Source organism: Cydia strobilella, chromosome 18, assembly GCF_947568885.1.
Source record: "Cydia strobilella chromosome 18, ilCydStro3.1, whole genome shotgun sequence".
NCBI classification, from domain to species: domain Eukaryota; kingdom Metazoa; phylum Arthropoda; class Insecta; order Lepidoptera; family Tortricidae; genus Cydia; species Cydia strobilella.
The window spans coordinates 3,005,662-3,033,124 of NC_086058.1; the positions used below are offsets into that span (position 1 = coordinate 3,005,662).

General features: G+C 39.2%; 2 protein-coding genes across 2 annotated transcripts in view; one reads left to right on the forward strand and one right to left on the reverse strand.

The window, feature by feature from the left end:
* The window catches only part of LOC134749490 (oxysterol-binding protein-related protein 9), a 142,997-nt gene that overhangs the window by 86,990 nt on the left and 28,544 nt on the right, over positions 1-27,463 (reverse strand). Inside the window, exons 2-8 of the mRNA XM_063684431.1 lie at positions 13,503-13,631; positions 12,493-12,672; positions 11,778-11,855; positions 10,846-10,896; positions 7,745-7,814; positions 6,319-6,417; positions 5,919-6,027 (exon numbers count right to left, since the gene is read on the reverse strand). Of these exons, the coding sequence (XP_063540501.1) occupies positions 5,919-6,027; positions 6,319-6,417; positions 7,745-7,814; positions 10,846-10,896; positions 11,778-11,855; positions 12,493-12,672; positions 13,503-13,631 (716 nt within the window). The remainder of the gene's footprint in view (positions 1-5,918; positions 6,028-6,318; positions 6,418-7,744; positions 7,815-10,845; positions 10,897-11,777; positions 11,856-12,492; positions 12,673-13,502; positions 13,632-27,463) is intronic.
* The window catches only part of LOC134749301 (very long chain fatty acid elongase 7), a 36,702-nt gene continuing 27,831 nt past the window's right edge, over positions 18,593-27,463 (forward strand). Inside the window, exons 1-2 of the mRNA XM_063684199.1 lie at positions 18,593-18,673; positions 25,389-25,579. Coding sequence (XP_063540269.1) covers positions 18,625-18,673; positions 25,389-25,579 — 240 coding nt within the window. The 5' untranslated portion in view covers positions 18,593-18,624. The remainder of the gene's footprint in view (positions 18,674-25,388; positions 25,580-27,463) is intronic.

Here is a 27,463-nt window from a genome sequence, read left to right on the forward strand (position 1 = left end):
AAGGCCTAAGTTCATTCTCGGAATTAAACTATCATGAGACATATTTCAAAATATTTAGATTACTACGGTTTCACTCACTATTATTTTTAGTCGCCTAAGAGTCCGAAACATGTCGCCAAAAGCGACTAAAATTAATAGTGAGTAAAACGGTAGCGATCTAAATATTTCAAGTTCATTCAGACTTTTCTTAAAAGCACCTAAACGCGTAGTACGTCCAGTAGGTACAACTTACTAGTTGGTTAGCTATTTCTACGTATCTGACACTAAACCTTAAAACTAGACCAGGTTGCAAATACTCGTAAAAATCGGTACTAGTAGTCCGCATTATAATCTGCAGACGCATTGGAATAGAAATATGAATCCAAAAGTGCCATGATATAGTGCTCCGACGTCGGCCGCGGCGGACATGCTGCTATATAGACGCTGGATAAGGCAAACTGATTGCATATATGTTAACACTTTTAGTGCCAGTTGCACCATCCGCACTTGACATACTGATACCGATAAACGTCACCCGGCGCGCCGCGGCGGTTTACTATGAAACTTTCGATACAATAAAATTTTGCGAACTCTTTAACGATGAAAAACAGTTTGGTGTAACCGACCCTTATACTGATATCATAATCTTCTTAGCATTATCCCTGCTTTTTACCACGGCTCATTCCAGCCTGGGGTCCGCTTGGAAACTAATCAACTGAATGAGCTCGTTATGAGAATCTCAAAAAAAAATTTTTGGTAATTTTAAATCAAAATAGTTTAGAAGTTATTTAAGAAAATAGCCAAAAAATGACCATTCCCCCCTTTATCTCCGAAACTACTGGGTCTAAAATTGTGTAATGTGCCCTTGGAACGCGAGTCCGACTCGCACTTGGCCGGTATTTTAAAGATTATATACCTACAAATGTTCCAGCATTATAAATAAGTTGACTTTTGCGTACATCCGCCGTCCGACCTTCAGCCTCCAGGATAATCGTGACAAACACGCAATATTCGGACAATGTTTCGAGTGAACAAATGACGGTGCGTGATTTGCACCCTAATTTAAGGCCTAAGTTCATTCTCGGAATTAAACTATCATGAGACATATTTCAAAATATTTAGATTACTACGGTTTCACTCACTATTATTTTTAGTCGCCTAAGAGTCCGAAACATGTCGCCAAAAGCGACTAAAATTAATAGTGAGTAAAACGGTAGCGATCTAAATATTTCAAGTTCATTCCTTTTGTAAAATACATATACATAAATTAAATTGGCACTATAGTTTGACTAGTTTCCCATGTTAATTATCAAGTATGAATAATTGAATACTGATAACCGATTATGTGGATTGCTCGGGTGCAGCCCTACGATTGGTGTCGATGGTCACACTACGTGTGGCGCGTCCCGAACCGTCAGACGAGGATCGCTCGCCATTGCGGCGTCGGAGTGTGATTTGCCTAAGCTATGCCTGTTTTCCGTGATTTTATGTATTAAATACTTTATTTAATGATGTATGGTGATTTCTCCTCTAATAATACCTATAATTTGATTATACCTATATGAGGTACCGTACCTATTGCAACTTTCCTCCGGCGAACCATCTGACTGTGTTATTAATTTATTACATGCCAAACATGCTTAGCTGATAAATTTGCTAACTGTACATGTACATGTACATACGAGGTATACAAATACCCAATATACCCATTTTCTATCGTAAATGTAGGTCCCCAGCATTTGGCAGAGATAAGCATGCTATAAAACCTACGCCATAACCTAAAGACCTACTTTTATGTATGAATTCGGTCAAGCCGAAAAACTACTTTGTAATTTGAATCTTCTTTTTAGGGTTCCGTACCCAAAGGGTAAAATACACTCCTTTTTTGGGCAGTCGTGTAAAAACGGGACCCTATTACTAAGACTCCGCTGTCCGTCTGTCTGTCACCAGGCTGTATCTCATGAACCGTGATAGCTAGACAGCTAAAATTTTCACAGATGATGTATTTCTGTTGCCGCTACAACAACAAATACTAAAAAGTACGGAACCCTCGGTGGGCGAGTCCGACTCGCACTTAGCCGGTTTTTTGTATATTAAAGTCCAAAATTTGTAGGGAACTTATTGTATGGTTAAAAATAGATGTACCCGTTAATCACTACAATTTTCTTATTTTATTTTTAAATTATAAACTGATCGGCGATTGGCCCTAGTCACACCTGATGGAAAAAACATAGTATAAAACGAAGTAGCTATCCGTTGTCTGTCCCTATGTATGCTTAGATCTTTAAAACTACGCAACGGATTTTGTAATATCAATACTTAGGTGGATATTATCAAAGTGTATCTTATACCGAACCAAAGATAGATATAACTCCGTAATAGATGGATACAGTCTAAGGAAAAAACGTGCCTCGAAAATCAAGAAAATTTGATTCTCGTTCAGAGGGCGCTACTAGTTTTGGCCTACAGTCGTATAGATGGCGTCGACGGTTTCGTTTGTTATTTAACAATTTTAACGCATATCAGTGAAAGAACATGGGTCAAAATCATAAAAATAATTAATGCAATTAAAAAAATTCATTTATCTATATTTAAATACATTCTATCGTATTTTTATAAATCTTCATTTTTAGTTTTAAAGTGTGTCGACAGATGGCAGTAAATTTACTGGGGTTACAAAATTTACTATGACAGTACCGCTCTAGTATAAGTTACTCTATGACCGAACAGAATAATTGGCAACTCCGAAATGCAGTAGAACAATTAACGCGTCTGCTGAGGGTTGAACGGCAGAGAGGCGCATTCGGAATTACAAAATCTTAACTTGCTTCATATTGATTTGACGTTATTTACAGTGCATCTCGTTCGTACATATAGTCGTACAACGTGCCTACGAGAAACCCGAGAGATTTTAACAGTTTATTCCTGATTGAGAAAAAAATGTCATATAAAAAAAAACTGGATTCAGCCTAGTTTTAGAGATAGATAATATCAATTTTTTTAAACATTTTCACTGAAAAACTACTTTTTGATTGCAATTTGCCACTATGTGGTCGAATTTAGACATCCTTATTCACAGACATTTGAGTGACAAGGAGAACTTCGCAAAAAAACTGTTGAATTTAAGTTATGTGTTTACTCATAATAATAAATGTTACTTTTTACGTACAAGTGTTAACATTTTTGTTTTGAGAAATTGACCTGAAGTATTATTATATATTTTGCTACCTTTGGCATCAGAATTGCGTGTTTCTATTCGTGTAGATACAACGCGAATAATACATATCAAATCGAAATTACGATTTTTTAAGTTTATTGCTGTTCGGGTATTTCGGTAGGCTCGAGAGAGCCGGAATTAGGACAATATCGATCTATGCTCCTGCTGTTATTCACTTTTGCAGACCGCATCAGAAGTGGGCCAATAGGTATAGGTAACTCTGGATCAAGAATGGTGATAAACTATAAAGGGTTACTAGTCCGCCAGACGATATCGGCCTGTCAGTTGTTCGGAACTGTCAAATTTTTGTTAATGTTAATGGCGGACTGATAATCAGTGGGCTCCTTAAGACACAGCATATAAGTGTCGAAATTTGTAAGAAAGCACAGTGTTTTTTTACAACAGAATGCATTCATCTCATGTTAGGGTTGTCACCTTGCCGTTTACCGTACTGTGTTTACAATGCAGTCGATCGTAGGTAACATTCAAAAATAAACCATACACAGAAATGCAGGCAATTTGGCGTGACTGGAGGCCATTGACCTAAATATAGTAGCGACCGACCCCAACCGTCCCGGGACCAGTCTGAAAATCAGCGCGGAGCCCTCTGGCACCGCACATGCTGAGATTGGGACCCTTTGCCTCACCATAGATTTAAGTTAATAGTTATTATGTTATGTTAAGTTGATATTTAAGTTTAAGTTTAGTTTATATTGTATTTTTAAGCTATCCTTTCATAAATTTTAGATATTTTTTTCCTAAGGTGTGGCAATAAAGATTTTTTAATTTTAATTTAATTTAATTAATATAGAGCTGCCACCTGCTCTGGGTCATTGTGCTAAACTGCATTACAGAATGCGAATAACAAGCTAATTGGAATAGCGTTCAAGTTTCAGACAGTTTATCCATAGCGTAACATGTAGAGATGCAACGGATAGTTGTTTGGCCGAATACCGGATTTACGGCCTGACCATCGGCCGAATATTCGGTATCCGGCCGCCGAATATTCGACCGGCGGAACTATACCTACATTTCGGGTTTTCAGGTGCGTATTGTGCATGTTTTGACCTGTTTCGTAGTGAACGTTCGCGCGGACTCATTTCAAGGTTCGAAATGAGTGCGCGTGCAAGTGAGTGGAATGTTTAAATTGTTTTGAAATAATAAACGAGTACGATTATGACCGTGACTGTGTCTTAAATCCTATTTGTTTACTTCAAAATCAAGCATAGTTCCTATCCGGTATCCGGCCGGATATTAAAATAAGGGCCGGATACCGCATAGTGACTGAATATCCGGTGCATCTCAAATCAACTTCAGTATAACGGTGTAATGCGGGGATGTTCACCTGGATATAGGGCTGGCACCTGGTTATTATTAAAACCAGTTAAACATATATAGGTAGATCTTATCTCCCATCTCAGTTTCATGTGAACTTGGATGAGATATCAATCAACTTTGCGACAAGTCACCTCAGATTGTATTAAACTGTGACGTGTTTACCTTATCTCTCATTTTTAAACGCTGTTAACTGAAGTTATTATTTTGGGGCAAACGGGAAAGTGTAATTTTTCAGCCTCGTATTTTTACAACCCTATTTCTGATCCATTTCAGCCGCTCATGTTTGCATGCCCATGGCCTCTCAGGCCAATTCGAGTTTTAGTTATTCGATCTGTTTCCGATATCATACTGTTCTGTCAGTGTCGAAAGTGACATTTCTTCAACCAAAAACGGCATTTGACACTGACACAGTTTAGATACAGACCGGAACGTTAGGTGACGCTGTAGAATAACTAAACTATAAAATAAGTTTTTGGTACAAGCTTTTATCGCTGACTGTACTTTTTTTTTCACAGACAACTAATACTCATCGAGACAATTCTAAAAACCCCAAACACAATTAGGTTGCGCTGTTTTATCACAGAGTTCCTATGACCACCTCCTGTCTTCATCATCAGATCAGCTCGATGGTACCATAATATTTCATTGTCACCCGACTTACATGCGTATGCAAATTTTCAACTTCATCGGAAACTGGGAAGATGGTTAAATTAGTTACCTTAGATTCCATTACATAGTTACATACAGGTCGACCTAATAAAAGCGTGTTATTTTTATTTACAACTAAAAATGCAAATTACTTATGTAAGTACTTATAAGTATACATTGTTGAATATTTTAAAACGTAAAAAATTGGAACTTACAGCTTAACCCTTAAATGCATGATTTTTTGTATAACTTTTTAATAAATTGAAATTTAAAACTAAGTTTTAATTACATATAATAGTCAAAATATATACAGTGGTACTACGTAAACGAAATTAATAAATTGAAATTATAAATTGAAATAGATGTGTCATGCTGTATAAAAGTAATAAATGTGATTTTGGATAGCTGCATATTGAGCCACGGACCATCAAATTTACGATGCATATATACATCATTATGCATTTAAGGGTTAAGCGTAAAGAGCGTAAGTGATACCTGTATAAACACACTGGTGTGCATAGTATATCCCCGCTCCAATTCACAAAATGGACAGACAAATACAATGAAGCCTAGTGAACGTCAGCTGCCGCTCCGTTGGTGGGTAGTCCAAACACGTACAAAGCTCCCATAACAACTTTACCCGCGAAAGTTTTCGCCCGTGCAAATCTGTTGCTGGCTTCAGACCATAAACACTAATAGTATTATAGTATAATCTGTGCTACAGTCTAGCACTTACCTAGGCCCCGGCTTCGTGTCCTCGACCCCATCGTCCGCGTCGTAGAAGTCGTCTTCCCCTTCTGACGATGAGTACGACGTGTCGGGAACTAGTAGCGACATGGCTTGCCCTGCGAAATTTTACTTTGTTAGTATGGCAATATGCCTTAAGTTATAACGGTAAAAACAGCAGCATAGGCTGTTCCAAACAACTGTGAATAACTGGTAAGGCGCAGCAGTAACATTGCTTGCAATGCGAAAAACTACTCTGTTAGTATGAGGATAACGTTCAAATTACAATGGCATACATTGTTAAACAGACCCCTTGACATGACTTTTGGCTGGTATAGCCGATGGCTTTTTGCCTTTCCGTGACAATCAGAACTTAACCTTATTACAATAGTAATAGAGTATAGACTCACTTGTCGCTTCGATGGTTTCCAATGGCAGTGAGGATGTAGAAGTAGACAGTTCTCGACATTCGGAGCCCAGCTCCACGTGCGGAGACACGTCTGATGACCCTGGATGTGGATACCAATGTATTAAGAGGACTAATCTTTAATTAAAACAGACAACAGGTACTAGCAGTAACAGCAATACATTTAAGACCGTTGGCAGTGGTATAGGGATCGTGAATGAACTGTAGGGGGAGCCCCCTGAGTGATTATGGACGCGAAGTATAACGTTTTAGTTTTTTATTTTATTTAGGTAATTTAATTTCTACGAGTTTACAATTAAATAAAATATAAATTGTTGAAATCGGTTCACACGGTCCTGGCGCATGAGAACGAAGAGAGCCGACCCCAAATAATGGGATAAAGGCAAAGACGAAGAAGAAGAAGAAATCGGTTCACATGATAAAGAATTATCCCTGAAAATCAACTTGCAACCGGTCGCGCAAATTAGTTAGCCGATTTCCCGATAGATGGCGCTGTACATAATTATGCTTAGTATATTTCTGGTCAGAAGTTTTTGTGTTTATAACTTTATAGTTACAAGGGATAGTTGAAAGTTTGTACGGAACCCTCGGTGCGCGAGTTAAAGAAACTCGCACATCGGTTTCTTTTTATTAGTTCACTTGATAGCAGACCCTGCAATGTGCAAGAGAGCATGCGTGAACTATAGGGGGCAGCACTAGACGAAGCGTAAAAGTTTTCGATTCTAGTCACAAGATGCTAGGACCTCCAACGCGCACGGTTCCCTATAATAAGTGCTGTTCTAGTAATTCTATCAATGTCTAAAGCCTAACCTTTCTTGCCAGTTTCATAAAAATGACTAAAATGATTTTAAAAAGTTTTATTGACACAAATTGGTTGATCCTAGACTTTAAGGGTAAGATTGTGTTCATTTTATGTGGTTTCATTGAATTCATACAATTTCATAATAAATCAAATAGGGTATTTGACTACTAGTCAAATCAGTTTCTTTTTTCGAACTGTCGAAACGATTTTGCTACAGGGCACGGTGCAGAGCGGAGCTACATCTCCGCTCGAAATGTGCAGGCTGCCGGAGGGCGCCGTGGCAGGCGTGGCTCACTCCGCGATTTCGTCGCGTCGCTACAAGTACATGCGGCTCACACCAATTTTGGTGTCTAGCCATAGTAGTTGCCGCGCACCGCTACGGAACGGACGCCTGCTCACGCTTGCGCCACCTAGCGGTCATATTATAGACGCGTTTTTTAGAGTGAATCTTCTGTACTATTATTAATTCTGTGCTTTGGTTGCGTATAGGCTCTCATTGTACGGGTTTTTTTCCATAGAACCTTGCGCTGTTTGACGTCTCGGCCTAGATCGTATTTTAGGCCTTCGGGTTAGGGACAGGCAGTGTAGTGATGTTCTAATGTTATACCTTGTTTGATATGTGTTTGTGAGGTACTTGTTGGTCCTTGGTAGACACCGTTTACGGGATTTACTGTATTCTGAAAGAAAATAAAAGCCATTAAAAAACGAACTAAATACAATAACGGATCATACAAAATTATGTGTAAAAAATATCAAAGATGGATGGATCAACTATTTTTTGGCTTTAGCCAGAAGAAAATAACAAAATATAAAGAGACAATTAGAAAAAAAAAATCTAATGATTTATGATAAATTGAATCAGATTTTGGAATTATACTGAGCAACTTTTACTATGAGACCAACCACGAAATCGCGAAAAAAAAATTTACGCTCCCATAGAATGGACCAGCCAAAATGTATGAAACAGCCAAATTTTTTTTCGCTTATTTCCCATAGGGCTTCGAACTGGACAGAGGACTGACCTGGGCGGCCCATATTGATAAAGTGTGTAATAAGTTGTCAGCGGCCTGCTTCGCACTGAAACGTCTGGCTCGGTTATTGCCTCGCGGATTGCTGAGAGCGTGTTACTTTGCATCGGTGCACGCACACCTGCAGTACGGAGTCGAGCTGTGGGCCCGAGCCGCAGATTGGGAGCGTGTTTTGGTTGCAGAAGCGCGCCGCGCCGTACGGGCTATAGTCCGAATCGCTCAAACCGAATCGGCGAAACCGCACTTCAAAGCCCTAGGCATCCTATCCTTGCCGTCGTTACTAATCTTTCAAGCGGCAATATACGCGCGTTCGCAAGCAGACAGCGCCCCTGCCTCGTCGAATGCGGCCCCGCGCCGCTACCCCGCGCCGCTACCCCGCGCCGCTGCCCCGCGCCGCTACCCCGCGCCGCTGCCCCGCGCCGCTACCCCGCGCCGCTGCCCCGCGCCGCTGCCCCGCGCCGCTGCCCCGCGCCGCTGCCCCGCGCCGCTGCCCCGCGCCGCTGCCCCGCGCCGCTGCCCCGCGCCGCTGCCCCGCGCCGCTGCCCCGCGCCGCTGCCCCGCGCCGCTGCCCCGCGCCGCTGCCCCGCGCCGCTGCCCCGCGCCGCTGCCCCGCGCCGCTGCCCCGCGCCGCTGCCCCGCGCCGCTACCCCGCGCCGCTACCCCGCGCCGCTACCCCGCGCCGCTACCCCGCGCCGCTACCCCGCGCGCTGCGGCCGCGCCCTCTGCAGGCTCGCGCCCGTGCCGCACAAGCTGGCCAAGTCGGACAAGCTCATTCACATATTGGGCCCAAAAGTATACAATCGTCTTCCGGACTCAATAGTAGTTGCTAAAAGCGTAGCAATATTTAAAAACAAATTAAAGAAATGGTTAATCGAGCAAGCGTTCTACGACCATAAAGAGTTCTTTAAATTAGGAACTTAGGTAGATGTAAGATATTAAATACAACCTTCATTATGTAGCGAAAATTCATACTTAAATATAATCTTTATACACTGTATAAAATGTGACATGTAATTTATATTATTAATAAATATTATGATTATGATTATTATGATTATGATAGTAAAAGTTGCTTAGTATAATCCCAAAACTTCCCTGGCAACGAGAATGCACTTATTTTTTAGTCACCGTGTATATGTTTATGTCAATAAGTTTTAATGAAAAGTGGAATAACTGTAACAAGCTTATTCGAAACTGTGGCGAAGCATCATATTGCATATTACTATTGCTACACAGATATCATACTGTTATAAATATGTCGAAAAATAAATTGACTTTTCTTAGTTTACTATAATAAGGGTCAGTTGTAACAACCTAACTTGACGGATCAGAAAGATCAAGTTCACTCAGCAGTAACCTATGAATTTTATTTTATGGGAACTTCTCCATACAAAAAATTTCAGGGAACATCATTTATTGGTGACAGAAGGTTTGGTTCAACCGACCCTATGTTTACACTTAGCTTACTTACCTTACGGCTTACGGTATAGTCTGCATCTTCTCAAATGATTTTTACGCCTAAGACGGTTATCTGTTAAACAAAAGCCATTGTTCCTTTTGTGCGAGCGGTCGGCCATTGTGAGCCATTGTGCCTGACAACGTCAACTAACGTGCTACGCGTGCCATTGTCAGGCACAATGGCACACAATGGCCGACGGCACACGCAAAAGGTACAATGGCTTTTGTTTAACAGATTACTGCCTTAGGCGTAAAAATCATTTGAGAAGATGCAGACTATACTGGTACCAAAGAAGGCCCATTGTTTTTATTTCTTATGTTTAATATAAACTAGATGTTTTGTCTATGGTATTAAAGGACATAAACGTAAAGAACCCATTCACACTTATAAAAGTATGAAATTTTGTTAGTTATCAAGCTTAAGAACCGGGCCTTCTAAGTGCATACTTCTACTTCTATGTGGGTACAATCGAGGACATTGGCGGTGAACCACCTTAACGGCAAAAGTCGTTTAAACGTCTTGCAGACGGTCAGGCGATATCATAAAAGTGATGACCAATAGCATGGCACTTAAAAATGTGGGTGTTGAAAAACAAGGTTAGCTCAGGTAAAGTTTATTGCAGTCCATTGTTTTGTGACGGGCGGCATTTGCAAACTAAGATAAGGAATCCAAAATGCATCCTAATTGGTTATCTTTATGGGGAAGCGAAGCTTAGGGTTAGCTGGAAGAGATCCCTTATAGGGATAAGATCGCCTTTGTACCTAAATTTATATGAATTTCATGTTAACCAATTTTTATGTACAATAAAGTGATTTACTACTACTACTTAGCCTAATCAACAACAACTAATAAACTGTCCTTACTACCTATTGTTTGTCTCATTACCTGTTTTTACCCAATCCATTATTAAGATAAAGAATCCTAAATGCATCCTAATTAGTTATCTCTGTGGGATGCGGAGTTTAGCTCGCTCGTAAGGATCGAGGTAAAATTATTCTTGAAGTGGTTCACCGGCAATGTCCCCGATTGTACCTTATACGAGGTGGAAAGCAGAGATGGTTCACGTGGTTCGACCGTCGTTAAACGTTTAAGTGATAAGTCATTTCAACTAACGAGGACAGCGTTACGATACGAGTAAAAGAAGAAGCTTTTCCTAGTATACATCTCAAGTTTCCACCCTGTATATGATATCATTAATAAGTCAGCATCAAACTAAAGTACCTTAGCTATTTGTAGAAGCACTATGGAATGTTTTATGTTATCCAACATTGCCTGCAAAGGAAAACATTGAAAATTATAATAAAAACATAAAATTCATGTAAAATAAAGCGCGCTGCCGGCGTTTTTGTATTTACGCTTTGAAAGCTGAATCTATAATCTTAAGTGTTCATAATGTTTTGGTTGTAGAGTTCGATATTGATGATAATGAGATAAATATATCGATTTTTGACGCATTCATCGAAATAGTTTAGCGTATACATAGTCATATGTATGTATATGTTTAGCAATTTAGATATAGTTGGTCAACCAAATCTTGTCAGTAGAAAACGGCGCGAAATTCAAATTTTCTATGGGACGATATCCCTCCGCGCCTACATTTTTTAAATTTGCCGCCTTTTTCTACTGACAAGATTTGCTTCACCAACTATATAAACGATTTCTTAAAAAAGAAAGACATGTAGAATAGTTTCGGCTTAATACCGGTTTTTAGAACGTCTTTAAATATATCTTATCTCATCACGACTTCATGTTACAAATATTTACATTAACTTTTCTGCGTATGCTTTAAGGCCAGGCTACACTGGCTGCGTGTGCATAGACGTGCACAAATGTAAAATGTTTGAGCCGCGCACGCACACATCACGCAAGCGGTGTGCCGTCTCTCATAAGGATCTGTATATTACAACGCGCACGTGTACTTCTACGCGGTCTACGCATACGCACCCGGTGTGCACAGGCCTTATATGTCATCAGGTAATTTTACAGCCCTAGGCATTATGACATAGTGTTTTTCAACCTGTGTTTTTTCATGCCGAGGGATATTCCCACCGGTTACCACCAAGTTACAACTGGTGGGATTTTTACCCATTTATTATTGGGAAAGGGTTGAAAAACACTGGATATTGTATGTATGGAAAATTGAGGATAATCACATTGGAATGGTCTAATATAACTTGTCCCTTCGCCTTCTCATGCGGATCACCCAGCTCTGATACCCTGAGTGTCATTTTCTGAAAAGAAACAAATTGCACAATTAATTATATTTTTCTGATCTTGCTAACGGCGAGTACTTGCACAGACATAACGTAGCCAGAATTATTCACCAGCAGCTTGCTCTCCTATACGGCCTTGTGAACCGCGAAGTACCGTACTTCGAATATGGTCGTGCCACGCTCTATTGGGGATCGGTCTATCATCACTTAAAGGACTATTATAGCCAATAAGCCTGATTTCGTGCTGATAGATCTAAGGCAACGCCGGACCGTGCTCGTCGACGTCACCATCCCCCATGATGAGAATCTCGTGAAGGCCGAGAAGGACAAGTCCAGCAAGTACCTAGACTTGGCTCACGAGATAACCGCCATGGGGCTCATTGTCAGCGAACGGTCTCATAGCGAAGAGTCTCGACCAACACCTAGAGACTCTCGCTAGGTGGTTAGATCAAGGGTCAGATGTAGAAGGCGGTAATTTTGGGCACGGCGTCGGTTCCTCACTGCGGCCCTGACCACCGGCAGCTTGCCCCGCTGCCGGCGGCACCCTAGGTTAGATTTTTATAATGTGTTTATATGTTTTTTGTATTTTACTTTTATATTCATGTTATAAGCAACCTAACTTAAGAAAAATAAATAAAGAGAATAATAATAGTACCTCCACCAGCTCGATCATGATCTGCAGGTACGCGTCCGCCTCCGCGATCCGCCGCTCCAGGTCGCCGTGCCGCGCGCTGGGCGCGGGGACGCTCCGCGACCAGCGCGACCGACGGCCGTGGCGTAAGATCGTGTCTTCGAGGGAGCGGACCCAGCGCTCGCGTTCTGAACCGTCTCGGGCCTGGAATTGAAAATATTGCGATTATTATTTAAATTAATAAAACTTAACATTATGTAAATGTTCCTGAACGTGCCATTATCAAGACTGAGTTCTAAGAAATTTCCCAATTGTTGAGATTTGAGACGCCGACTGCATTTAGAATAAAAAACGTCTGCCACTTCCACAACGAATTTATTCAATAATCCAAATACTACATGTCAGTAACATTTTCTACTTCCGTGCCATGGTGGATGTGTACTCAGAGGTACCTTGAGTTCTAAAATATATACCAAAGAGGATAATATAATAGGATAGAGCGGTACTGTCATAGTAAATTTTGTAAACACAGTAAATTCAATGCCATCTATCGACACACTTTAAAACTAAAAATTAAGATTTATAAAAATGCGATAAAATGTATTTAAATATGGATAAATGATTTTTTTATATGCATTAATTATTTTTATGATTTTGACCCATGTTCTTTCACTGATATGCGTTAAAATTGTTAAATAACAAACGAAACCGTCAACGCCCTCTATACGAGAGTAGGCCAAGGTAGTGGCGCCATCTGATCGAGAATCAAGTTTTCGTGATTTTTGAGGCACGTTTTTTCCTTAGACTGTATCCATCTATTACGGAGTTATATCTATCTTTGATATATACCTATCGATCATCAGTGCGATTGGAAAGATTCAAAACTTAGTTTTGTTGTGAACTTGACACTTGTTCAAAATCCATGAGTCGTCCGCTTCTTCGCATATCTTCATCAGACAAACTTCAATATTATTACTATTAGTCTTATTACAAAGACATAGGATCCGTGGTGTTGCTGGTAATACATTATGTACCTGGAAATGAAAAGTCTTGTGATCCACTGTGATGGTGAACGTAGAGTCGTCCTCATCGTCTATACCTATGACGGCGGCGCGTAGCCGCACGCAGCCACGCCGTACGCCGCGTGTCATCTTCTCTTTAGACTGAAATGAAAAGAGATAAAAGATGAGAGAAATTGGGGTAAGCCACATGTGCAATGACCACTCCACATTGTGCGATCTTTACAGTATTTTTTAATATTGTTTTAATTTGATTGTAAAGTTACAGCAGCAGATAAAGCTTAGTGGGCGCGGTGTCCCTGATCTTAACAACGTACGGTAACTGCTATCCATACTAATATTATAAATGCGAAAGTCTGTCTGTCTGTTCCCTCTTCACGCTTAAACCGCTAAATCGATTTAGATGAAATTTGGCATAGAGATAGGTTGAGTCCCTGAGAAGGACATAGGATAGTTTTTATCCCGAAAATCATCCCTTAAGAAAGTAAAAAGCGGGGTGGAATTGAGATAATTAACGAAGTGCCTGCTAATTTGTGTGCATAATATGCTTAAATTGAATAATTGCTATAAGACTTTCTCCAGGCGCTATTCTTACTCTAGCTAGGATTACTAAGTCCACGCAGACGAAGTCGCGGGCAAAAGCTAGTACTTATATATAGCCACTCCAAAATTGGCCACTCTTTACAATAAGAAACCCTACCTACGTTGTTTTCGCATCATTTGGTATATTTCTTAAAGTTAGATGCTTTTATTACTGCTGACTTGAGTGACTTGACTTGTAGGTAGTGAACCTTAACAGATTCCCATAGAAGGATACCATGTCGTGTTAGGTAAAAGTTAATGGTCAATCTTTCCAATAAGATCTGGTCGATTTCATCTAATATCCCAAGATTTTTATGCAAAAATGTGTTAACTTGCACAACAACCATGCCATTCATGTTGCGAACATTAGTCTACTATTTTCAGAAAATGATTGCTTTTACGTTCGAGGTTGTTGGGAACGTTTCAGTGACTCGAGGACTATTAATCTTACTCAACGGCCAGAAAAATTGATATTCCCAACCGGATTTCTACGTGAAATTATTTATCCTGCCAACCTCAAGCTTGAAACTTTCCTATTGATTCCTTAAATTAAACTTGATTTTAGAAATAACTAATCGGGGTACGATTTTCAAAACTACAAGCAAAGCTATACGCAATTTTACAACTCAAAATCAGTAACAAATAACGTCAATGTTTAAATGTAACTCGTACTTTTATAAAAAGGAGAACTTCCGAACATTTCGGTCTTTCGATCGATTTTTACATATCAGTCCACTGATTTCCGGATCCACTGATTGCCATATAGAAGAGCCGCAAAAGCCGCGAAGAGCCGTAAATTAAAGTCCGCATGCGACTCTTTGGAGGTACAATTCCGGCTCTTCAAGACACTCATAAGTAGGTAATATGAATACTTGAAGTTCCCAAAACAAGGAAAACAACGTTTGTGGCTCTTAGAGGTTCCTAAAATTAATGATTTCTACTGCGGTTGGCTCTTCTACTCAAAAGTTTGCCGACCCCTACACTAATGTATTGAGTTGACAATTTAACTTCGATATAAATGACAATGACAAGACAGATAAATGTTCCAATGAAACACGATAGAATCACAAGCATTCAAACTGAGGGCTAACTTTGTGCATAGAAGCTAATGCAATACAACTAAGCTGAATGAAATGCGCCAACTTCTCTATTGACTTTCAAAGGAATTTTGCCGTATACCCCTGACGGAATGGAGACGGTATATGCGTTTAAGGTGAGAGGCTGTTTGAAATGAAATGTAATATATTGTCACACACAAGACAGGAATTTATCCTCGAAATAACCCTAGAACGGATCGACATATGTAGATGCAATTTTCTGTAAAGGATTTGCGATCCACCGGCAAAACTTCTCAAATGTATAAATAGGTTTTAACTCACCAAAAAGCGCGGTTTTAATTTTAGCGAGTAATTTTTAATTTTATTACACTTATGCTGTAATGTCGATTATTCAAACAAGTTTATATGTTGTATACTATGCGTGTAGAGAGGTAGGCTGTTTGTGTGTGTTTTTGTGTACACTCATGATTGTTAATTCGCTATTCTTAGAACGGCTCGACAAATTTGTTGCAATGTTCTGTAATGGACCAATAATTTGATGATGTTTCTTAGACAGATTAGTAGATTACAAAACTTTTACTTCGCCAGATGGTGCTGTTTTCATATTTTCGAAAATATTGATAATTTAAACAATATTATATCCTACAATATAATAATGTATCCTACAATGTAATATTATTACGTTTCTGCTTGTTAAAAATCAATATTATATCCTCCTGAGGCCCATCCATACAAGAAAAAAAAAAAATCGAAATTTTTTCAGTACAATTTGAATCCATAGCGTAAAAAATATAATGTTGATCTTTCTATTAAAATTTTAGGAAACAAATAAAATGAAACTTCTATGTGTAATTGATATTTCATCAAATTTAATAAGTACTATACATAGGACCTTGAGCCTTAGAAGAATATGTTTAATTGTCCCCACGTTATCACGACTTATACCTAGTCATTATTTTTTGTTTAAAATGAAGATGTAAATTTTTTCAACTATTTTTTTCTATTATGGAGAATATGGAACTTTTTTTTACTATTATATATTGGAAGGAGAATATGTAGGTATTTTTCTTCAGCATTTAGCCTTGTTTACAGTGTCCCATTTTATCGCATTGTCCGCCGCGACCCCGCGGTAAGCGTATGCGCTCATGAAATTGCAAATTAATAATGCTCAGGAACGCCTGCTCGGCTTTACGTAATCGTGCCTAGAACTGCATAAATACAGGACTGTATTAAATTGCCGATATCTTGGTTAATTTAGTCCACCAAATAAAAATAGATCGAATGTTTGCTGGGACATTAGTTATCCGCGACCAAGATGGGTCGAAATGTCAAACATAGGTAAAGGTAAACAAAAGTTCTCCAAAACTCACTTCCTCGCCCCCGATCTCTGTAATTAGACCACCGCTTTTAGTAGTGAGTTTGAGGTGTCTTTAAAACCCTGACACTCGCTAATCCCCCGCAATCCTGACATGTCATTTCATGTTAACAGTGAACCACTAAGGTCATCATCATCATAATAACTTAAAAGCTTTGCTCTTGTCGGTGGAGTAATTGCCAATCCTTTCTTTTCTGAGCCAGTCTTTGGATTAGCTCGTACGATGCATGCATTCTCTTTCACTTGGCTGATATATGTGATTCTAGGCTTAGGCTACCTCTCATCTTTTCAATTTTGCCTTCCAGAATGTTTAGGACAAAGTTGTCGTTTCGTATCAGGTGTCCTAACATTTTGCCTCTCCTATTCCTTATGGTATTTAATAAGCTTCGCCTTTCTTCTACCATATTCATAACCTCTTCATTCGTCTTTCTTTCAGTCCAACTAATCCTTTCAATCCTCCGCCAACACCACATTTCAAAAGCTTCCAAAGTTTTCGTGTCTTTTTGTCTCAGTGTCCACGTCTCACATGTGGAGGAGGGTGGACTCAATTCACAATATTTAAAAAGCGTAACTTCGACTCCTTGTACTGTTTGACTTTTGACCTATGACTCCAACATCGAAATCTTAGACAACTACCCCGTATTTCTACCTACAAGATGCTCCACTAATGATTGAGATCATTAATCAACATCATAACGTATTGCAAAATGAATCGATTTTAAGAAGGTCAAATCGATTTTTGGCATCGATCGTAAATGGCCTCGATTACCATAATACACCGATTGCAAAACGAATCTCAGTAAATTATTGTGATTTAATAGTTACTTGAGTGGTTAAATTGATAATTATAACAGAAATCCATTATAACTAATCATTGATGGGGCGATTCCTTACATTTTTCGGTACCTGATGCGTCAATAGTGTAATGTTAAATAAAATTTCAAATATCACTACATTTAGAATAGTGAGGTTCAAAGAGACATCATGACTGACGTCAGTTTCTTTTCATCTTGGGCACTGGAGGACGCTTTAAGCGCGAGGTCTGCCTCATTAGTAAAGCTTTTCACCACTACATCGCTTGTTTCTAACGGTATTGCAGTGTTGAAAACGGCTGAACATTCTGATGTTATTTCATTTCAGGTCATAAGAATGGGTGTAGCGAGAGGAAATGGGAAGCGGTGGCCTCCTTCTGCGAGGAGGTCATGTCACAGAAGGAGGAGGCGGAGAGGGAGCGAGAAGCGGCTGCGGACGCGCTTCCTCTCCGACGCAGGCGGCAGGGTCGAAGGCTGAGAGCATATGCTCGCCTCGAGCCCTAGGAGGGCCAGCGGGTGTCGAACCCGCATTGTACGTCTGGGGGGGACCAAGCGTTTCTGATCCCCCCTCCATTGTGAGGGTACTCTGGCGACAAGCCGGGGATGCCGGAGGGCGCCGTGGTGGAATGTTATCGATCCCAGTGCGCCCTCACGAACGGCCAAGAGGTTGAAACGCCGGAGTGGGTTTAGTGGGTAGGGCCAGTTCTCCCCCCCTCTCGCCAAGAGAGGGAAAAGGAGCGGCGAGTCCCACACACCGAGCGTAAGTGCATTCACACTCCGACAAAAAAAAAAAAAAAGGTCATAAGAATGGATATTTTTACATAAAAAAAACTGTTTACTATAATAAAAATTACAAATTTCACGGACAGACTTAGCCTAATCTACATCTTAATAGATTGTTAGCTAAGAAGTATGAAGTTTTATTTCTAATCACATCATTATTATTACTATTTATTTAATATAATATATATAACATAATGTGTATCTAAATTTTGCTTTTAACTACTTAAATATTCAAACAGATCTGATTATGTAAATTATAATCCTATTTTCAGAATTTACTAATAGCTAGACAGCGTCTATGCGGGAAGTCCGTCAAATTTTGCTGTCAACGGTATTCGATAAAATCCCGTATAAGGTATACGGGAAAAATTAACGCCGTGTGAACCTAAATCTACACTAAAACGATGTTATAAAATTCAATTTATAAAACGTCCTGTATACAAAACGAATTCACCATCTATAATATATATAAGGTCCAAACTCCACAACATTAGTGGAAAACAATAGTGCAGTGTGGTCGTGACACAATGGATTATATCGTGAGAGCGTACGACATAGTTTTCTATGACAGAGCAGGTAATTACACAAATAAGCAGTTTAATATGCATTGTTTTTTGAAACTGGGCTGTAGGTCTCACGAGTCCTTTTAGCACCGGCTATCTAGATTTAAAGAGGTGCCCTGTACATGTGAATTAGTTTGTGCCATGCAACGAACTATACTTTTTGCAAACCAAACTGACGACCTTCTGGTTTAGTAGCATAATGTTATCTGTTGATAATATGGCATTTGTATCATCGGCGAAGACAACTAGCTTAATATGTGGTACCATTTTATTCATAAAATCAACTAAATCATCCTAGAAAACTATAAAGGGACCTAGAATATAGCCTTGGAGCACTCCGCGACCGGACGTAAAACTTCTCATTCACACTTGCATATCGAAGCAAGAGATGGTGATATGTTCAATACCGCTTCCGAGTTTGGGACCGTCGTTTTACACAGAACTACGTAATTGCATCAAATTGAAAAGAGGGACCCCCGCGGCTGCAGTGGCGTGATGTCGGCATCCTCAAAGAGCAGTTGTATAATTATTAATTCCTGCTGCATTCAGACTATTACCATTTTCGTAATATCACAAATGTCGAGACATTGTTATGAATAAACGGATGTTGTTCTGTACAGTCGGCTTCACTGTACAGGCAAGTGTGTTGTGTGGGTTCTATAATACTAAAACTGTTGCTAAAGAAAAAAAATTTTTAATAAAGAACTTTTACCCCCTTATTCATAAAATTGACCAACCTCGTACAAATCTCTGTGAAATTTGCTCTTTCTAATGCTGGGGCCGTACTAACGGGAAACGCGTTAATTCGAAGTTTTCCATACGGCCACACTGGGATTATCGCGATAATCAACGGCGTTTCCCGCCGTTTTCCATTAGTGTGGCCTGGCATAACAAGTACTAATGTCAAAATGACAGATAGGGACAATGGCTTGTTAGATTTGACAGACGTTTATGAATATCGCTATTGTGTTTCGGTTTGGTCTTATGGTTGACTGGTAAATAATGCCTTTTGGCGGGGTCGAAGCCGCGAGGCATGCATTTTGCATTAGTTTTTTTCTATTCGTCATTTAAGCGTCTTCTTCGTTATTTAAGTTCTAATGATTCACATCAATTGAAATTAGTTATACCAATTCCAAAAACTCAACTGCACTGCCAATTAGGTACTAGTGATGCTTCCAAAATTGCGAAATTTCAGAAACTGTCATATTTTTGACGAAATTTTGGAAATTTTCTGTAACTTGCACATCTACATACATATCTAATACTGACTGTACTTTTTGCCATATCATTCTCAGGTCTTACTTTCAAACACTACACGGAACATGTAGGCAGACTAACATCGCAGGCTGAATACTAACTAGGTAGAAAACGTACTTTATCAACAAATGCTGACACGCCTTTCTCTGTTTTGCAATGAAACCTAGTCATATTTTAGGTCTAGATTAATCGTCTTACAAAATCTAGGCACCTGCGGTTTCCGGGCTTAAGTCCGTTCACCAGATCAGATGCGCAGAAAATGAAAATCAGAAGATTGACTAACCTAGCAAGATGAAAAATTAGATCAAGACCGACGAATATCAGTTTTTTTTTCTCTTTTTCATTAGTTTTTAGCTCTATGCCATTTCGGGTCAGTTTATTGAGGATAGTACTATCACGTGTAAATAAACAAGGTCGTTTAATGGAAATCTAGACATGTTACGATTTAACCGGTGGTACTATATACCCGACTGACGAATATACCGACTGCCCTATATCATCGTGTATACTTAAACTACTTAAAACAGGCGATTATTATTCACCCTATCCGCAGACCAGTATAAATGACATACCTGCGTTAAATATTCATCTTTTAAGTAATGACATTATTGACAGTATAGTGAATGGCATGAAATGAAGTAGTTTGAAATTGGTAGAGTTAGACCAAGAAAAGTCTGCAGAAATTTTGACAGTGACAGTGTTATTGATACGCCATAATTTCATAGAAGTTTGACGTTTAAAATAACACCTGCACTTCGTGTGCTGTCAAATTTTCTGCAGACTTTTCTTGGTTTAACTCTATACAACAAAACAATGGCGTAAGTGCAACAACGTTCTGTTACATTTAAACCTTTGAGATAAACGTCTGCGCTATGATATTCTCATGTAAATTCCTTTCACCGTGTGGCAACATCTTCACAATGTTGTAAACAATTCAATTTTTTAGAGTCAGATCTGAGATAAGAGGCATTAATACGATTACAAATAAGCCATTTTGATTGAATGCGTGAATAATATGAATTATGGCTGCATGTTGCCTAAACAATTAAGTGCAATTTGGAGTTTTTTGTGCAATATGTAAACGAATTGTTTTTTGTTATAAGTCATTATCATTTATGGTTTCATTTTTTATTGTTTATGTCCAGTGCTGTGTCAGAATCAGAAGAATTTAATTATAAAAAGATATGTGGAATTTCAGAAAACGTCAATTTAAAACAATCTTTTATTTTTCAATCTGATTACAAAATTTGTTTCTTTCATCTTTGTTTCTTTACAAATTCCAAAAATTACCAAGTACCTTTCCAGCCCTATTTAAAACCTTTCGTAACACACAAAATTTTACTATAACGACCCCTAAAAGCAAATGTGTAGTATAACGCAACATTTTCGACATTGCGAATACGTAACACAATTAAATCTGATTGTTTCTACATTCACTAGCAACAGTTAACACAAGTGGACAATGAACTCGATCTTTTCGAAACTCATTCAAAACTGACGGATCGCGTCAATCCGTCAGTATCATGTCAGGTCATCGAGCAATCAAGTTTGTTGTATGTTATATATCTGAACAGGTAAAACGCCTTGACAAAAAGAGCCGTGTTTATATATTAGAAAAAATTTCAGCCCAGGTGACTATGAAACATATCAAGACACACGTCGCCATTTAAAATTCAAAAAATTTGTCAATCGCTTGCACAATGCATATCCGTACTTCCATACAAACCGCCTACAGCGTACTACTGTGTATAGCGAAACACCTTCGACATTGCAAATAAATCAGATTGTTCCTGCAATCACTACAAAAGTGAATGAACGTGATCTTTTCGAAACTCTTTAAAAACTGACGGATCGCGTCAATACGTCATTATCACGTCAGGTCATCAAGCTTCGCTCTGCTTTTGTCTACGATCTTTGTTTGTTTCTTGACCATTAAGGTGACTGTCCATTTGTGACTGCCGCTGCACTGCAGTTGCGACGTTACGCGGTCCAGCACTACTGTAGCAGCACGACTGCTGCTGTTGCGGCGTGCAGTCGCGACAGCGTTCGTTGATGGCTTGTCAATGTCAAGTCATATAATGTCAGACGTACAAATAAAATACTTATTTTATTTTTGTATTTTTTACAAGAAGCGAGTGACGATAATGCTACATGTTACATGAAAAAGAAGACCAGTTTGCCTTTCTACAATAGTACAATAGTCAGAGTCCGACGAAGGCAGCTACGCAATATTAATATAAAATCTGATATTTAATGGTGATCGTTTATTCAGGGAATATTGCCGATTAAATGAAAAGCAATTCAACATTGAATGAGACTTAATAATTGACGAAATACAACCAAATTCCTCAAATGAAATTAATGCAGAGGAAAAATATTATTCTTAACATTAAGGTAAGATCACATTGTGAAATTTTCTTCCCCATCCTCTTGCCTGAATCCGTGACCACCGCACACAGCAAGCCGACGCAAACGGGACTCATGTAGCTCGTGATATATACTACTTAATCCACCTGCATCAAGTATAGGTACCTACTCGGCCGTCAGAAACGTGCGGCAGGATTTAGAAGTCTGTGATAAACGTCCCCTCAAAACCATGCCAGGTAGGCTCTTTATCAGGTCTTTCATTGATTTCTGCAGTGATTCGTGGGTTCCGGAGATGGCGATGCGACACGTAACAATAAATTATCCAATGGTGGGCAGACAGTCGTTCCGTATTAGCAAAATATTACTGATTTATCTTTCTAAGTATGCATATTAAGCCAATTTTACTTTCTTTAAGTACCTAACAGTGAAGTATGATGAATAAAATAATTTGTAAGAGCTATAAGTAATTGCGCAATTTACACTTCATATTGTCCAGTTTCGTATTTCAAACTGAAACACAAATTTAAATCTTATAATTCCTCTCGTGTTGCAGGTGTCCCACTCTTCATGATATGACCGCACCATCCATATAAAACTTGACGGGCGAGACAAGAAATCCTTAAGCTATTTCCCTCACCTTGGCCGATAGAAAGAACTTTTAATAAATTAATTTGAATAATAAATGGTTTCCTCGTGTTGGTGTAATAAAAAATTACGTGTTGCACTGTAACAAAGTTTGTTTAACCCTCATGCCTTGAGATCCCCGTAACTGTCAATATTCTAAATTTTAAACCATTCGCTTCTCTCGTAGTTCAATTTTGTATCCTTTCGTACGTTTGGGTATCAATACCATGAGATATTAAACAACATCTTTGCCCCTTGTAATAAAAATTAATGATTGCTTCTTTTATTTAGCTCAGGAATGGCTTTGCAATGACAAAATGAGAAAGTGTCACCATAAACGACATTATATAATTATAGTTTGTCAAAGGACTGTCTCATTTCAAACATTAGATGACCAACTATACTATGATATTACGACTAGAGTTGCCAGGAATATTCGCAACTATTCGGTATTCGGCCTATTCGGCCACTTTGCCGAATATTCGGTATTCTATTTGCCTCTCTATCGCTCGTGCCCTGTCGAGCTTATAGGCCTTATGGCTATCTTCGCAAAACTACGAAAAAATATAAGAACAGTTTATATAATGAATTTATCATGAAATGTTAAAAAAATCACATAGGAAAATATAGAGACTGTCTCAATTGAAACAGACAGAGAGAATCATATACTATCTTTGTCTTGGGCTAGTATATGAAATATAGTATATATATATATATAGTATAGGAAATGGATGAGTAGTTTTGTGGTTGTTCTTATTTACTGACAAATTGGGTTTGCCCTTCGAGCAACACGGAAAGGAGTCGGCATTCGCACTATTTCCCCTCTGTCGAGGTACAAGATCAATTGTGCATGCATACAACTAGCGCGGTACGTACAACACACACCTCGTGTTGCACACAATAATTGTGTAATGCGCTCTTTATTATAAAGAGATCGAGGTGTGCAAGACTTGTCTTTGACGTGTGTCATTTTCTATTTATTTGTGTCATCATTAGAGATTGGATTTTGTAAGTAGTGAGTGAGAAGTGCGACTGTGTGCACGTTTTCCTCCGTAAAAAATGGCAGAACGATTTATACGGTAAGATATCGCTTGGGCTCCTCCCTTCCGACGTGTCGGAAGCCGGTGTTGCTCGAAGTGTTTGCCAGACTATAGTTAACTTCCGAATTTGACGCTCTCTTTTCGGACCTATCATTCTAGTTTCCTGACTGGCTCTGTGACATGGCTCAATCTATGAGGATATTACCAAACGGAGCCGCCACGTCTGTAATTTGCGGTACAAAAACGTCTGCCAATTTTTGCGGGGGAGGGGAACGTCAAATGTATACGTAACGTCAAAATAGCCATGTCAGATAAACGTCAGTCCATACATTGTGTATGACCATTGGCCGACTATTTTCGACAGAGGGGAATGCCAATGGCTACTCCGTTGTGTTATATCCTCCTAGGGCTCAATATAGATTAGCAAAAAAGTTTACAGTAGGTACAGTCGCCATCGGATATATCGGAGCGACCGAGGTGCTAAAAATATCTGAACATGCACTCTAGCGCCTTGACAATAAAGGCGTGTTTAGATATGTGTGAGCTCCTTGGCCGCCCCGATATATCTGCGATATATGGCGACTGTACCATCGGAATTCTTTGTCCGTGGGTGTAATAAGCTCCTTAGAACGTAGTGGTTATATCCTCTTTGCTTAGAACTACTAATATCTGTGACCAAAGACATTTCAGTGCAGGTGACAGATTTGACGTGCGGTCTGCAGCCGCAGTTGCAATAATACACCAAATACGCAAAAATGGCCATGCTACGTGCGGTCGGTCTTGTCATTCATTTTACTATGGAAATTGACAATAACACCGACGTGTCGGAGCAGTAGTGCAGCTGCGGTCGGGAAAACGTTAAAATCACCATATTACGTGCAGTCGATATCGTCATTCATTTTACTATGGAAATTGACAATAACACCGACGCGTTCAGGCCGCTGCAGTAGTGTCGGAGCAGTAACGCAGCTGCGGTTGCAAATGGACTGTCACCTTTAAAGTGTAAAAGCTGTTAAGATATTTTAGATCGCAGAGACGTCAGTATCACCTATTTGCTTTGACAAAAAATGTATACCTATTTGAAATTTTCGATTTTACCAAAACTTTCTTTAACGATTATAAAATATATATAAATATTCAGTTGTGGTGTATCTACAAGGATGCATTCGCTTTCTAAAGTAATACGCCTAAACGGTTTTTTTTAAGCCAGGTAATGTTTGGCGCAGTAGGTAATATTGAGCATATTTCAAATTTAATTTCAAAATGTGAAAGTTTTAAACGTTGAGCATATTAAGGGTATATTATGTAAATTATGTTGGCAGCAACTTAACTTGCGTAGAGATGTTCTGGCTAAAAGGGCAGATAAAGTGATAGAAGTTGTGCTAACAAGGTTGGCGTTGCCAAAGACAATATAAATTTATACCAAAATTCTCTTTTCAGATCCCCGCGTCCTAGACTGGCCGCTCATGAGCTCACCATGGCCTCTCTTCTTCATCATCGCCACATATCTGGCCGTCATTAAGATCATATTACCTGCTTACATGAAGAATCGACCGCCTTACGAACTGCGAAGCATACTAAAGTGGTACAACGTGGTGCAAATTATCGCTAACGCCGTTGTTACTTGGGGGGTAAGTGTCTATCAATAGGTTTACCGTCATCAAGCTAACCTAAGCTAAGATAGGTAGTGGAGAGCTGCCGTAGGGAAAATTAGTAAACGGAGTCACGATCCTCAGCAGTCAGGGACCGACTTAGGGGAAGAAGACCGTCATCAAAATCATCGTAAGCCCTTACTTTATATACGAGTAAGTAATCTGCTGAACTAAAAACTCCTTACGTTGTGACAATATTTAATAAGGGCTGTGTGAGCTTCATGTCGAGCCGTTTTGTGGAAGTGCGATTTCTTTGAAGAATGGAGTGTACAGATACCACTACAGATTTTTTAAAGGTCTAGAACAATATGCCAGCCTTTCGGTTGTAAGAGTCTTTATAAGTAACAAAGCGGATCGTCATTTTTTAACAGCTAATTTCCAAGTATGTGATCCATATCTTATCGACAACTAATTAACTAGCTAATATGCCAAGCCTATCGTCAAAATCAATGTCAAGCAAGCGAGCCATAGGTATAAACAATTTGCTTCCCACAGAGTCGTAAAGTTCGCGACATAATCTCATAATATATTCCGGTCCTGCGGGCCAATCCGGTGCTAAACCATATCAGAATAGATTGCGTTTGGACATGTTTCACACAGGCTGGAGCTTTCGATGTTATTATAACAAAAATGAAAAATATTGGCCCACTTTTTTTAGTCTTCAAAAAAGGAGGTGCACATTTTGTCGGGATTGTTTTTTTTTTAATTTCTGTTCCAAGACTTCTTGTAAACTTTGATGTTATTAAAAATGAATGTCAAGCAAGCAATTTGGCAATTTGCGTCGGCGAAGTCTACATAGAAGAAGCCAGACCGATTTAGTCTTATTGTCATTGGGCCAGGAATGTCAGGATCAGATTCAAGTGAACTCTTCAAATATCACAGGCACAGTTGTTTTTTTATTTCATTTTATTAACTCATTAATGTAATCGTACCCATATTAAATCACATTTATCGGGTCTAACGCGAATTTATTTTGTTAGCTTTATTTACCGACGATTCGACACAGGTTTCACTGGTCGTGGTCGCGATGTGATTTAATATGTGTCAATGAGGATATAATATCGACATACTTTAAAACTAAAAATGAAGATTTATAAAAATACGTTAAAATGTATTTAAATATGGATAAATATTTTTTTTCCTTGCATTAATTATTTTTATATGATTTTGACCCATGTTCTTTCACTGGTATGCGTTAAAATTATAAATAACAAACGAAACAGTCAACGCCCTCTATACGAGAGTTGGCCAAAACTAGTGGCGCCATCTGATCGAGAACCAAATTTTCGTGATTTTCGAGGCACGTTTTTTCCCTAGACTGTATCCATCTATTACGGAGTTATATCTATCTTTGTATGTGTTCAATCAAAGCGCGAAGGTTTTAAATGTTGTATTGTAATGGTACCCATTACAAGCAAGAGTGATAAAAACAAAATCATGCTAAGGAGCTTATCTACAGCGAATATAATATATGTTCAGTTTTGCAACATAGGTACAGCGCAAATAATGCATTTCACGAAGAAGCGCTTGTAAACTGGCGGTCATGTTAGCTCAATCGCGGCATCATACAAGCATCATCATCATCAATCACGCTACACGCATTTTAGGTATTCGTGTGGTGATGTGTAAATCCCAGAGGGTCTACCGTGAAAATCGAAATTTACTTATCTCCCTCTCTATCGCACGAATATGAGAGGGCGATTAAGGTTAAGAACAGGAAGAGAATCTTAACTTTGCACATTTTTGTGATCTTACGTAAGAAATATGGACTTCCTCTCACCCCTTTGTGAGAAAAAATAAGACATGGTCGACCCCCCTCGCCCCTAAATCGTCGTACGTAGTAAATGAATGGCGCCTAATAGA